The following is a 13,010-nucleotide window of genomic DNA, read 5'->3' as shown; positions in this document are numbered from 1 at the left end:
GGAGATGACAAGTGCCTGGATTAGGACCTGCGCCGCTTCCTGTGTGAGGCAGGGTCGTACTCTGCGAATGTTGTAGAGCATGAACCTACAGGATCGGGTCACCGCCTTGATGTTAGTGGAGAACGACAGGGTGTTGTCCAGGATCACGCCAAGGTTCTTAGCACTCTGGGAGGAGGACACAAGGGAGTTGTCAACCGTGATGGCGAGATCATGGAACGGGCAGTCCTTCCCCGGGAGGAAGAGCAGCTCCGTCTTGCCGAGGTTCAGCTTGAGCTGGTGATCCGTCATCCACACTGATATGTCTGACAGACATGCAGAGATGCGATTCGCCACCTGGTTATCAGAAGGGGGAAAGGAGAAGATTAATTGTGTGTCGTCTGCATAGCAATGATAGGAGAGACCATGTGAGGATATGACAGAGCCAAGTGACTTGGTGTATAGCGAGAATAGGAGAGGGCCTAGAACAGAGCCCTGGGGGACACCAGTGGTGAGAGCGCATGGTGCGGAGACAGATTCTCGCCATGCCACCTGGTAGGAGCGACCTGTCAGGTAGGACGCAATCCAAGCGTGGGCCGCGCCGGAGATGCCCAACTCGGAGAGGGTGGAGAGGAGGATCTGATGGTTCACAGTATCAAAGGCAGCAGATAGGTCTAGAAGGATGAGAGCAGAGGAGAGAGAGTTAGCTTTAGATATATATATATATTGTGGCAAACCTCTTCAAAGTTAGGAGCATTTGTCACAAATTAAGTGGGAAACTGTCACCAAAGTCAGCCCAGAATTAAAGTTCTTTCAAACATGACAGTACCTGTGTGTTTGTTTTTCTGTCCTGGTCCACCCAGGCCGCAGGTAAGGTCAAGGATAGCAGGGTTCGGTACACAAATCTGGTTCTCGGTAGGTCCAGGTCTAAACGCCAACAGGTAAGTCCAAAACAGTCCAGCTCATACACGGTAAATCCAGCCAATGTAGATTGTCTCTTTCTCTATGGTTCATAGATCCTTCCTGCCCTCTCTCTCTCTTCCTGGTTTTTCTTGACCCTTTATCTGTGGGTCAGCTTCACCTTCTGAGGGTTCCCCTTGCTTCTGGGAATTTTAGTTTTGGCAGTCGGCCATTTTGTGATCTGTAGTTCTGATCGGGGTGGCCATTTTAGTGATCGGGCAGAGCCCGTTTATTAGTTCTGCCCTCACATATCTGCCATTTATCACTCGACCCCCTTCTTTGCCACACATCTCCCCCCCTAGATCCGACCCCCTAGGTCGGGCTACCGCAGCAAAATATGTGTGCATGCGGGATAACCCATCCACATTTCCCATTTCCTTTCCTGCTCTGTGTTTCAAGTCAAAGTGAAAAGGTTGTAGACTCAAAAACCACTGCATCACCCGAGCGTTCTTCTCTTTAGCCCTATGCATCCAGGTGAGGGGTGCATGGTCACTGATGAGGGTGAAGTGGCGCCCCAGCAGGTAGTATTTCAGGCTTTCCAGAGCCCACTTTACTGCCAGCGCCTCTTTCTCAACAACTGAGTAGTTGGTTTCCCGTGGTTCCAGCTTCCTGCTTAAAAACAGGATGGGGTGTTCCACCCCTTCTACCTCTTGGGACAGCACTGCTCCCAAGCCGACCTCTGAGGCATCCGTCTGAACCACAAACTCTCTCTCAAAGTCTGGTACCACCAGCATTGGATTACAGCAGAGGGCCTCCTGTAATGTCCTAAATGCTTTGGTGGCCCTTTCATCCCACTTGACCATGTTTGGCCCTCTGGCTCTAGTCATGTCGGTGAGTGGGGCGGCCACTGTGGCATAACTTGGGATGAACTTCCGGTAGTACCCGGTCAGCCCTAGGAAGGCTCGAACCTGCTTCTTATTTACCGGTTTCGGCCATTCTCTAATTGCCTCCACCTTCTTACGTTGGGGTTTGATTAATCCTCTTCCCACGGTGTATCCCAGATACTCCGTTTACTCTAACCCCAAGTAACACTTGGCAGGGTTCGCCGTGAGCCCTGCCTTTCTAAGGGCGTCTAACACTGCCTGTACCGGGGGTAAATGGGATTCCCGATCTGGGCTGTGGATCCCCACGTCATCTAAATAAGCTGCGGCGTATGCTTGGTGCAGTTTTAGGACCTTGTCCATGAGCCATTGAAAGGTGGCTGGGGCCCCGTGTAGGCCGAATGGCATGACGGTGTATTGAAACAAACCGTCAGGGGTTGCAAAGGCTGTCTTTTCTTTGGCCCTGGGGGTCAGAGGAATTTGCCAGTACCCTTTTGTCAGGTCCAGGGTCGTAATGTACCGAGCTTTACCAATTTTCTCCAGTAGTTCGTCTAACACCTTATCTCCCGGTTGAAGTTCCCTCAGGGTAGCCTGCCGGTTATAAGTGTGCTCTTGTGCTTGTCTCATGTGCTCTCTGACGATGGGCATGACTGTGGCTATTCTGTTTTGCATTGCCATGACGTGCTCTATGACACTAGTATACGGGGTGGATTGGTGTTCCCAGGTTTCCCGGGTGATGTCTAAGATTCCACGGGGGTGCCTCCCATATACCAGCTCGAAGGGAGAAAACCCCAGTGAGGCTTGAGGAACCTCTCTAATGGCAAACATCAGATATGGCAACATGCAATCCCAGTTTTTCCCATCCTTGTCGATTACCTTCCTGAGCATTGACTTCAGGTTCCGGTTGAATCTCTCAACCAGCCCGTCCGTCTGTGGATGGTAAACCGATGTCCTCAACTGTTTCACCTGCCACAATTTACAAAGGTCCGCCATAAGGCGGGACATAAAGGGGGTCCCCTGGTCAGTAAGGATCTCCTTTGGGACCCCTACCCTGGTGAACAATAGCACTAGTTCCTTGGCGATACTTTTGGAAGCCATTGTCCGAAGGGGAATGGCTTCTGGGTAGCGAGTGGCATAATCTAGAATGACCAGAATGTATTGGTGCCCTCTGGCGGATTTGGGTAGTGGGCCCACTATATCCATCGCTATCCTCTCAAATGGCGTTTCGATTATGGGGAATGGCACTAACCTGTTATGGCTAGGGGGCAGTATTTTCACGGCCGGATAAAAAACGTACCCGATTTAATCTGATTATTACTCCTGCCCAGAAACTAGAATATGCATATAATTATTAGCTTTGGATAGAAAACACTCCAAAGTTTCTAAAACTGTTTGAATGGTGTCTGTGAGTATAACAGAACTCATTTGGCAGGCCAAAACCTGAGAAGATTCTGTACAGGAAGTACCCTGTCTGACCATTTCTTGGCCTTCTTGATTATCTCTATCCAAAACAGGGGATCTCTGCTGTTACGTGACACTTCCTACGGCTCCCATGGGCTCTCAGAAGGCGGCAAAAAGCTGAATCGTGGCTTTGCAGGCCCTGGTTGAAAAACATTAGCGCGTTTGGATAGTGGCCGGTCACAGTACTATGAGACTCAGGCTCGTGCACGAGGGGATCCCATGCTTTTATTTTCTCTCTCTTTGTACGTAAACACGCTTTCCCAGTCGGAATATTATCGCTTTTTTACGAGAAAAATGGCATAAAAATTGATTTTAAACAGCGGCTGACATGCTTCGAATTACGGTAATGGAATATTTAGAATTTTTTTGTCACGAAATGCGTCGTGCTCGTGACCCTTATTTACACTTCGGATAGTGTCTTGAACGCACGAACAAAACGCCGCTATTTGGATATAACTATGGATTATTTTGAACCAAACCAACATTTGTTATTGAAGTAGCAGTCCTGGGAGTGCATTCTGACGAAGAACACCAAAGGTAATCAAACCTTTCTAATAGTAAATCGGAGTTTGGTCAGGGCTAAACTTGGTGGGTGTCAAAATAGCTAGCCGTGATGGCTGGGCTATCTACCCAGAATATTGCAAAATGTGCTTTCATGGAAAAGCTATTTTAAAATCGGACATAGCGAGTGCATAGAGGAGTTCTGTATCTATAATTCTTAAAATAATTGTTTTTTTTTCGTGAACGTTTATCGTGAGTAATTTAGTAAATTCACCGGAAGTTTGCGGGGGGTATGCTAGTTCTGACCGTCACATGCTAATGTAAAAAGCTGGTTTTTGATATAAATATGAACTTGATTGAACAAAACATGCATGTATTGTATAACATAATGTCCTAGGCGTGTCATCTGATGAAGATCATCAAAGGTTAGTGCTGCATTTAGCTGTGGTTTTGTTTTTTGTGACATTATATGCTAGCTTGAAAAATGGGTGTCTGATTATTTCTGGCTGGGTACTCTGCTGACATAATCTAATGTTTTGCTTTCATTGTAAAGCCTTTTTGAAATCTGACAGTGTGGTTAGATTAACGAGAGTCTTGTCTTTAAAATGCTGTAAAATAGTCATATGTTTGAAAAATTTAAGTTTTTGTATTTTTGAGGAATTTGTAATTCGCATCCACGCCTATCATTGGATATTGGAGCAGGTGTTCCGCTAGCGGAACATCTAGATGTAAGAGGCTAACAGGCTTCTAAACGCTGGTCGGGGAGCTGTTACCTGGCACTCCGGGCACTCTCCACAATGCCGAGCCACTTCAGCCTGAATTCCTGGCCAGTAAAACCTCCTTACAATCCGGTCTCGGGTTTTATCGATACCAAGGTGTCCACCCAGAATGTGCCCATGAGCTAGATTCAGTACTGTCTTCCTGTACCGGGTGGGGACCAACAACTGTTCCACCACATCAACCCCTATTTTTGAGACTCTGTCCACCAAACCATTTTTCATGATGAAGTGGGGGAAACTATTAGGTATCATCCCATAATTTATGGGAGTACCATCTACGACCTGCATGTCTGCTCTGGCTTGCTGCAGGGTTGGATCCTGGTGTTGGGCCGTCCCGAAATTAGTCATGGACCCTGCCAGATCTGCTGGTTCTAGATAGTCATCCTCTGGATTCAGATCGACCCCAGCCACACTAGTACTGGGCTGTTCATTATCAACGAGGTTTGCCACTTCATCCTCATCCTCCCCTACTAGTACCTGTGAGGTTGGCCCCTGGGAGACCTCTTTTCTTGGCCTTGGTTGAAGGCCCCATGCTTCTTCCTGCTTGGTCAGGGTTGTTGGCTTCTCAAATATGCCATTCTTTTGGCCTAACTTCGCAAAGTTAGGAAAGTATCTACCCAATATTACATCATATGGCATCTTTGGGACCACGCCGACCTCATAATCCAGCAGACCGTCCTCTGTTTGTATGCTCACTAATGCTGTGGGGTACAGACGGGTATCCCCATGAATGCACGTAACACTGATATCCTGACTTGTATCCAGTTTATGTTTGTTTCTTGATCTTTCAAATACAGTGGTTACCACAGGACATGCATACCATATCTCATCTTCTTTTTCACCGAGGTTACATTGCATTGGTTCTTCTTTAATAGGGCAGTAGGCTGCAATATGTCCCGGTCGATTACAATTGTAACAGATAATAGGGTTTCGGGGGGGAGACCTCCTCGACCCCCAGTCCCGGTTTCCGGCTTTTTCCTTAGTGTCTCGGCCCGATTCTGATTCTTTCCTCATGGCCCCACGCTGCTCTCCTCCCCCTCCACCTGTTGGGACAGTCTTACCCTGTCCGCTGGTTCGCCCAGGCCTGGGGAATGGGAATCTTTCCTCCTGCGCCTGCTCAGCTGTTCCTGCCATACAATACCGTTCAACCAGGCCCACGAGATGGTCGACGGAAAGTACCTCGTTCTGGCCAACCCATCATCGCACTTCTTGGGGTAGACCTCGCTGAAACTGGTTGAGTACGATGGTCTCGACGACCTCGGCGGACGAACGGGTCTCCGGTCGCAACCATTTCCGTGCCAGGTGAATCAAGTCGAACATCTGTGTTCGGGGGGGTTGTCCCGGTCTGTAGGACCACTGATGGAAGCGGTGTGCCCTCACGGTATCGGTCACTCCCAGTCTAGTCAGAATCTCTCCCTTGAGTTTATCGTAATCCTGTGCATCCTTCAACTCCAGGTCTAAATATGCTTTTTGAGCGTCCCCTGCCAGTTATGGTGCCAGAAGCCCTGCCCATTCTTCTTTCGGCCACTTCTCCCTCTCTGCCATCCTTTCGAAGGTGGTAAGATATGCTTCCACATCATCCTGCGCTGTCATTTTTTGAAGAAAATGATTGGCCCACCTTTGGGTATTTGCAGCTGGTAACTGAGCCCCAATTTGGTCCGTTAGCCCCTTTAGGCCTTCTCTTAACTCCCGGGTGTTTCTCTCTTGCTCTTCTCTGAGCAGCTGGTTGGTGCTGTGCTGGACCTGTAACGTGTCCTGATACATTCGCATTGCATCCTGATGAGCTTTAGTTGCCTCTTGTTGGGCGGCCGCCGCTTGTAACAGGGCCTGTATGGCTCCCCCCATACTCATTTTCCTGAAAAAAACTGTCCTAACCAAACAAAGCCACAAAAAAAACCTGACTCCCCTTTGGAGTGCTAACATTATTTTTTTCTTCTACCTAACCAGCGGTATTGTTAATCCAGTGCCCACGTTCTCCACCACGTGTGGCAAACCTCTTCAAAGTTAGGAGCGTTTGTCACAAATTAAGTGGGAAACTGTCACCAAAGTCAGCCCAGAATTAAAGTTCTTTCGAACATGACAGTACCTGTGTGTTTGTTTCTCTGTCCTGGTCCACCCAGGCCGCAGGTAAGGTCAAGGATAGCAGGGTTCGGTACACAAATCTGGTTCTCGGTAGGTCCAGGTCTAAACGCCAACAGGTAAGTCCAAAACAGTCCAGCTCGTACACGGTAAATCCAGCCAATGTAGATTGTCTCTTTCTCTATGGTTCATAGATCCTTCCCGCCCTCTCTCTCTCTTCCTGGTTTTTCTTGACCCTTTATCTGTGGGTCGGCTCCACCTTCTGAGGGTTCCCCTTGCTTCTGGGAATTGTAGTTTTGGCAGTCGGCCATTTTGTGATCTGTAGTTCTGATCGGGGTGGCCATTTTAGTGATCAGGCAGAGCCCGTTTATTAGTTCTGCCCTCACATATCTGCCATTTATCACTCGACCCGCTTCTTTGCCACAATATATTTATAAACGGTATATTTCCTGAGTATATTTCCTCCTAGATTTAGGACAGACACTTCAGTACTATTATATACAATCACAATACTCAATATTATTATACTTTTTTTGAAAGTCCTTTTTGCATTTATTAATGTGTTATTCAATGCATTTCTATGGGCTTTAGTGGTAAAGGCCAAAATAAGTCATTTACATATTTTTTGGATACCTAAAGCGGTCATCTAATTCAAAATCAAATAGCTAAATTGTCAATAGTATGACCATCTTAAAACAATTCCATATCTCAGTTTAGCACCACATTCTCCCCCAACGTCTTCAATTATTTTACATTTTTTGTTATTAGTATCCCCATTAACAGACGCCAATGGCGACAGCTCGTCTTACTGGGGTCCGACACATAACAAAAAATGACATTACAAAGAAAAAGACATTACAAAGAATGAAATAAAGGGGGAGAATGTGGTGCAGTGATCTGTGAGCTACTCTGACAGCTGGTGTTTAAAGTTAGAGAGGGAGATATGAGTCTCCAGCTTCAGTGATTTTTGCAATTTGTTCCAGTCATTGGCAGCAGAGAACTGGAAGGTAAGGCGGCCAAAGAAGGAATTGGCTTTGGGAGTGACAAGTGAAATACACATGATGGAGCGCGTGCTACGGGTGGGTGCTGCTATGGTGACCAGTGAGCTGAGATAAGGGGGGCTTTACCTAGAAGAGACTTATAGATGACTTGGAGCCAGTGGGTTTGGCGACGAATATGAAGCGAAGGCCAGCCAATGAGAGCATACAAGTCGCAGTGGTGGGTAGAATATGTACTGTACTGTATCAGTTACTCTACCTGGATACTGTACTGTATCTAGGTACAGTAACTGTAACCCAGTGACTTATTTACTTGCTCATCGTAAGCAGCCCGGTGAAATAAGCAGTGGAGTGGGAATAGGTTGAATGATTAAATGTATGTAAAAATTATACTGTATTATGTCAAGGCTTTCAATGATTTCAACCATCGAAAGATTGAATTTGGCTACATGACTTCCTTTAACCTACGTTACTCATAATGTGAATACAATTTAAAACATGTTTAAATGTTGAAAACATAACTCGAATATTGTTCACAACCAATGTAGCCTCACTAAATATATAAAGAAATGTCAACCGACAAAACAAGATGCTAATCCTCAGATTTGACTAACTCTAACTAACAAATGCACAAACTGTGAACATATGTTTGAATTCAAAATCAAATTTCTCAGGCAAAATAAAGTGTGCAGGAGGGGACATATGCCATTTCAAATCCACTTTATTGCATTGCAGACAGACATACAGCAAGTACATTAAAGGGAAACTCAAGCAAAATATGGAAATCAGCTATTACAGTACTTAGTGTCAGTTAATGTTCTGGTCACTTCAGCAACCATAGCTTGCTCTTGTTGAGTTGAAGGTTCTGATTCATGTCCTTTCTCAGCGACCAGCTGGAGCTGGAGCTGGAGCTGGGGCTGGGGCCGGTGCTGCAGGGGCAGGTGCTGCAGGGGCCGGGGCTGCAGGGGCTGGGAAAAGACCAAGTCTTTGCAGAAGCAGAAAGTAGTTGTACTGCTGGAGAAAGTTTGGAAAGCCACGGCCAGGGCCACGGCCACGCTAGAAGAAGGAGGGAAAAAGAAGGATAATCAAAACTAATGTAGTCACTGGAGTCTCAATTGTGTACACCATACACAATAACTGTACATAGTTTATTTTAGCAGTAAATCATTTTTATTAAATAACTGTATAGAGCATGGGCCATGTAGATGCTGATACTATATGTATATATGTAATATACTCATGTTTTATTTTTCATATTTTGTTTACAAATGTTTTAATTTTTCTTCCACTTTGACAATACAGAGTATTTTCTGTAGATCGTTTTAATCCCACCTTGTAACTCTACAAAATGTAGAAAAAGTTGAGGGGTTTGAATATCTTCTGAAGGCATTGTATAATATGGAAGCTTCAGTTTGAATGCGGCCCACACCCTTCTGGCACAAACTTTGCCTTTCCTGTCTTTCTCTCAACATCTCTGTCCCCAAATAAAGCAAAAATACTCCTTCAAAAAAGATGTATAATTTATACTACTCACCTCTTCACTTGAAGAGCGCTTCTCAATGATATGCTGATGGCCATGGTCATGCTCAGCCTTCAAAAGCAAACAATAAGGCAATGAATTAATATACATATGGATGTAATATACTAACTTTAAGATTTTTCGAAGTCTAACATGACATTTGCACCAGCATTTCATGTGCATACTATATGCATGGTTTACCAGAGCAATAGAGAGAAGCATCACAAATCCAAGTAGAACAGCAATCTTCATGCTGAAAGTCTTCATCTAAATAGAGTACAGTATAAACATAAATGTCATCACTTTATTAATCCATCTATTCCCAACAAGTTACAGATTATATTATATGTATAATCTACTACACAGTTAATGAGTGTATAAGAATGACTTCACTCTGAACAAAGTGATATAATTATTAGTATAACCATACCTTAACGTATCTCAGGGTTAAAAGGCTTCTCAGTGCCTCTGTAAGCGCTAGCACACTCATCAATACACAGACAATATATAGTGTTTCTCAGCCTATCACTAAGCCCTAATGAAGCCTACATGTGTTGCAATGAAGGATGTTGTATGATGTCTGGGTGTTCCATGTAACGTTAGGCATTGCAAAACAGGCAAACAAATTAGCCTCTTGCCACTGCTATTAATCAAATGTGCTAACTGAAAATGTCAGTATAGGCCTACTCTATCATTGTTTCCCATCTGCTGTTAATTCCAGAACAATATTTATTCCACATCTACATTTATGGCAATAACATTCTCTGTGTGTAACCCTCCGTGAGTTTCCATTTTACCTCTGACTGGGTAGGGACAGTGGGTCACTGACCAGCAAATAAGGGTCTCCCTCACAAAGTGGTCCAATTGTTTAATGCAACTGTCAGAAGTATGCAAACAAGTTTGATAAATTGTTAGAACAATTAAGCAGGATAATTGTATACTATTAAGTATTGATACTGACTCGGAGATATGGAAATATATAAAGAGTGCTTGACTTCATACTGAAGTTAAAGAGTTGAGGTTCACAAACGTTTAATGTTGCAACCCATTTTCAAAGTTTCTTTCAAGTTTTTAGCCACCAATAAAAAAACATGCACTTTGTGGATACCCATTCAAATAAGTGAATTCGGCTATTTAAGCCACACTAGTCGCAGACAGGTGTATACAATTGAGCACACAGCCATGCAATCTACAAAGACAAACATTGGCAGTAGATTGGCCTGCACTGAAGAGCTCAGTGACTTTCAACGTGGCACCAACGTAAGGTGCTACCTTTTCAACGAGTCAGTTAGTCAAATGTATGCCCTGCTAGAGCTGCCACGGGCAACTGTAAGTGCTGTTTTTGTGAAGTGGAAACATCTAGGAGCAACACAGGCTCAGCCCCAAAGTGGTAGGCCAGGGAAGCTCACAGAATGGGACGGCCGAGTGCTGAAGCGCGTAGCGTGTAAGAATCGTCTCTCCTCGGTTGCAACACTCACAAACTAATTCCAAACTGCCTCTGGAAGCAATGTCAGCACAATAACTGTTAGTCAGGAGCTAAATTAAATGGGTTTCCGTGGACAAGCAGCCGCACACAAGCCTAAGATCACCTTGCGCAATGCCAAGTGTCGGCTTGAGTGGTGTAAAGCTCAATGCTATTGGACTCTGGAGAAGAGGAAACGCGTTCTCTACAGTGATGAATCACGCTTCATCATCTGGCAGTCCAACGGATTAATATGGTTTTGGCAGATGCCAGAAGAACACTACCTGCCCCAATGCATAGTGCCAACTTTAAAGTTTGGTGGTTGAGGAATAATGGTCTTTGCGGTTTTTCACGCCAACTGCGAGCCAGGCCTAATCGCCCAATGTCAGTGCCCAACCTCAATAATGATCTTGTGACTGAATGGAAGCCAGTCCCCGCAGCAGGTGTCCTTTTGGCCATGGAGTGTATTTGGTTATCTGCAACCCAAGAAGAACTGGTAGGGGGTCTTGACCCCTTTTTGAAAACAACAAATTCTCTGGAACTGATTATGAATTCAGAAGTTTTGTTGATTTCATACTTGTTTACAATTTTTTTAGGACTTGTAGAGCCTTCCACCTTATGTCAGAGAGGTTTCACACTTGTTTTGATAGGATCTCAAATAGTTTGTCAAAACAAACAGAACACAACTGACAAAGACATACACAATGACGGATCTTAACTTATTTCATTTATTAATATGGAATAATCAGCTCTGAACAGCAGCTAATGTCAACATATTTGATGTAAACAAGTTTTTTCTCCTTTCTCTATCGACGCCCGTCTCATTTTCCACCTGCTGCTGGGGCTGGGGCTGGGGCTGGAGCTGCAGCAGGAGTTGCGGCAGGAGCAGAGGCGAGGCTGGCCAATAGGAAGGGCAGGAGGGCCATCAGGGCAGAGTTACCTTGAGAAGGCTGAGCATAAGGGAAGTAGGATGGATACTGAGGCTGCTGATAGGGGTAAAACCCTCCCAAACCACGCCCATAACCCCTGAACTTCTGTGGAGAGAGAGAGAGAGAGAGAGAGAGAGAGAGAGAGAGAGAGAGAGAGAGAGAGAGAGAGAGAGAGAGAGAGAGAGAGAGAGAGATGGATAAATTGTTCTGAACTCAAACAAACTAGTAATCATATTCAAATAGTAGACCATACTATAGTACTCTAATAGACAGAATACCTATTGTATACCAGTAGATAGTACTAAATATTACTGCACCTCATCACTTGCTGAGCGCTCCTCTCGATCATGTTTCTCAGACACCTGCACACACAAACAAAATCCCAGGATGAATGATATTATGGTATAAAGTAATCAACACTCAAAGTGTGAACTTAAGTCCATCATATTGTAATAATTCAGATATTGTCATATTCCAATGCTACGCAATCTGTGGAAACGGCAATCTCTTGGTGTATTGATGTGTAAATTGAAGGCTTGATGTTGCATTTCAAGAATTCTTACAGGAATGGAGGAACAAAGTCCAATCAGGCACATCACTAGGACTAGTAGCTTCATGGTCACCATGGAATTCTTCAAATGAAAAAGACGTACAGTGAATTCAAAGCTAGATACGCATGCCTCAATTCCACTACAGTATTCTTTGAAACTCTTACCTGTTCAAGTGAAGATGTAAAATACTTAAAAAGTATTCAACTTGAGACTAATGCTGTATTGTAACTTAACAGCAAAAATAGGCTTTTTATAGACCATTTAATTCCACTGTCAACCAATGAGCTTTCAGTCCCATGATCAACGGTGTGTCCTGGACACGTAAAATGTGATGAAATTAGGCATTTAATGGGTAACTCTACAGATCTGTATATATCCACAGTGCCCACAAAGAACAATGTCTCATCAGTATTAGGAAACTTTTGCTAAGTTGAGAGATTTTGAATCTGTCGATGATGTATACCCTTGTTTTTTGGGCATTGTGGAGGCTAAATGAACACATTTAATTGAAATGTACAATTTATATTTCTCAACTTATACAACATTGCTCAAGTACCAGACATTATTTTGATTTATCCTATCGTGCAATATAATGTACAACACTTTTTTTAATTTCTCAAATCACACAATGTAATGTACCACACTTTGTATAGATTTCTCACAATTTCCATAAACTTAATGAGCATTCATCAGAGGACTGGATAGACATACAATTGAGCTTGAAATATAAATGTGTTTATTAAACAGAAATGCATAAAGGAATCACACTTCATAGTCAATGTCTGGGAGTTCCATGAAATACCTGATAGACAGAAACGTGAATTAATGAATTTATAGGATATACATTGTACTTATGATGTTTGGGGAATCCAGTGTTCAGAAAAGTGCCCAATTGTCATACTTGAGTAAAAGTAAAGATACTTTAATAGAAAATGACTCAATTTTAAGTGAAAATCCCTCAGTAAAATACTGCA

At 44.1% G+C, this 13,010-nt stretch overlaps 1 protein-coding gene and 1 long non-coding RNA gene across 2 annotated transcripts; both read right to left on the bottom strand.

The window, feature by feature from the left end:
- Positions 1-8,278: 8,278 nt before the first annotated feature.
- On the bottom strand, positions 8,279-9,608 carry LOC145878552 (uncharacterized). Its single transcript, XM_082973897.1, has 4 exons — positions 9,525-9,608; positions 9,296-9,361; positions 9,110-9,166; positions 8,279-8,631 (listed from the first exon to the last, which is right to left on the bottom strand). The coding sequence occupies exons 1-4, from the start codon at positions 9,582-9,584 to the stop codon at positions 8,458-8,460; spliced, it is 357 nt and encodes a 118-aa protein (XP_082830023.1). The 5' UTR covers positions 9,585-9,608; the 3' UTR covers positions 8,279-8,457.
- A 1,657-nt stretch (positions 9,609-11,265) lies between these two features.
- LOC145878551 (uncharacterized) lies at positions 11,266-12,257 on the bottom strand. Its single transcript, XR_014391992.1, has 4 exons — positions 12,201-12,257; positions 12,049-12,117; positions 11,803-11,847; positions 11,266-11,590 (listed from the first exon to the last, which is right to left on the bottom strand). It is a non-coding gene; the product is annotated as an uncharacterized LOC145878551 (long non-coding RNA).
- Between the last annotated feature and the right edge of the window lie 753 nt (positions 12,258-13,010).

Source organism: Salmo salar, chromosome 04 (assembly GCF_965601325.2).
Source record: "Salmo salar chromosome 04, fSalSal1, whole genome shotgun sequence".
Classification (NCBI taxonomy): domain Eukaryota; kingdom Metazoa; phylum Chordata; class Actinopteri; order Salmoniformes; family Salmonidae; genus Salmo; species Salmo salar.
Note: the sequence above shows the minus strand (reverse complement) of the source record. Positions and strands in the feature narration are given on the sequence as shown.

Excerpts from the sequence above, each read along its gene's own strand:
- LOC145878552 (XM_082973897.1), bottom strand. The coding sequence starts at position 9,584 with ATGAGTGTGCTAGCGCTTACAGAGGCACTGAGAAGCCTTTTAACCCTG. Across the intron at positions 9,362-9,524 it reads TAACCCTGAGATACGTTAAG|ATGAAGACTTTCAGCATGAA; the intron begins GTATGGTTATAC and ends TACTCTATTTAG. Across the intron at positions 9,167-9,295 it reads TGCTTCTCTCTATTGCTCTG|GCTGAGCATGACCATGGCCA; the intron begins GTAAACCATGCA and ends TTGCTTTTGAAG.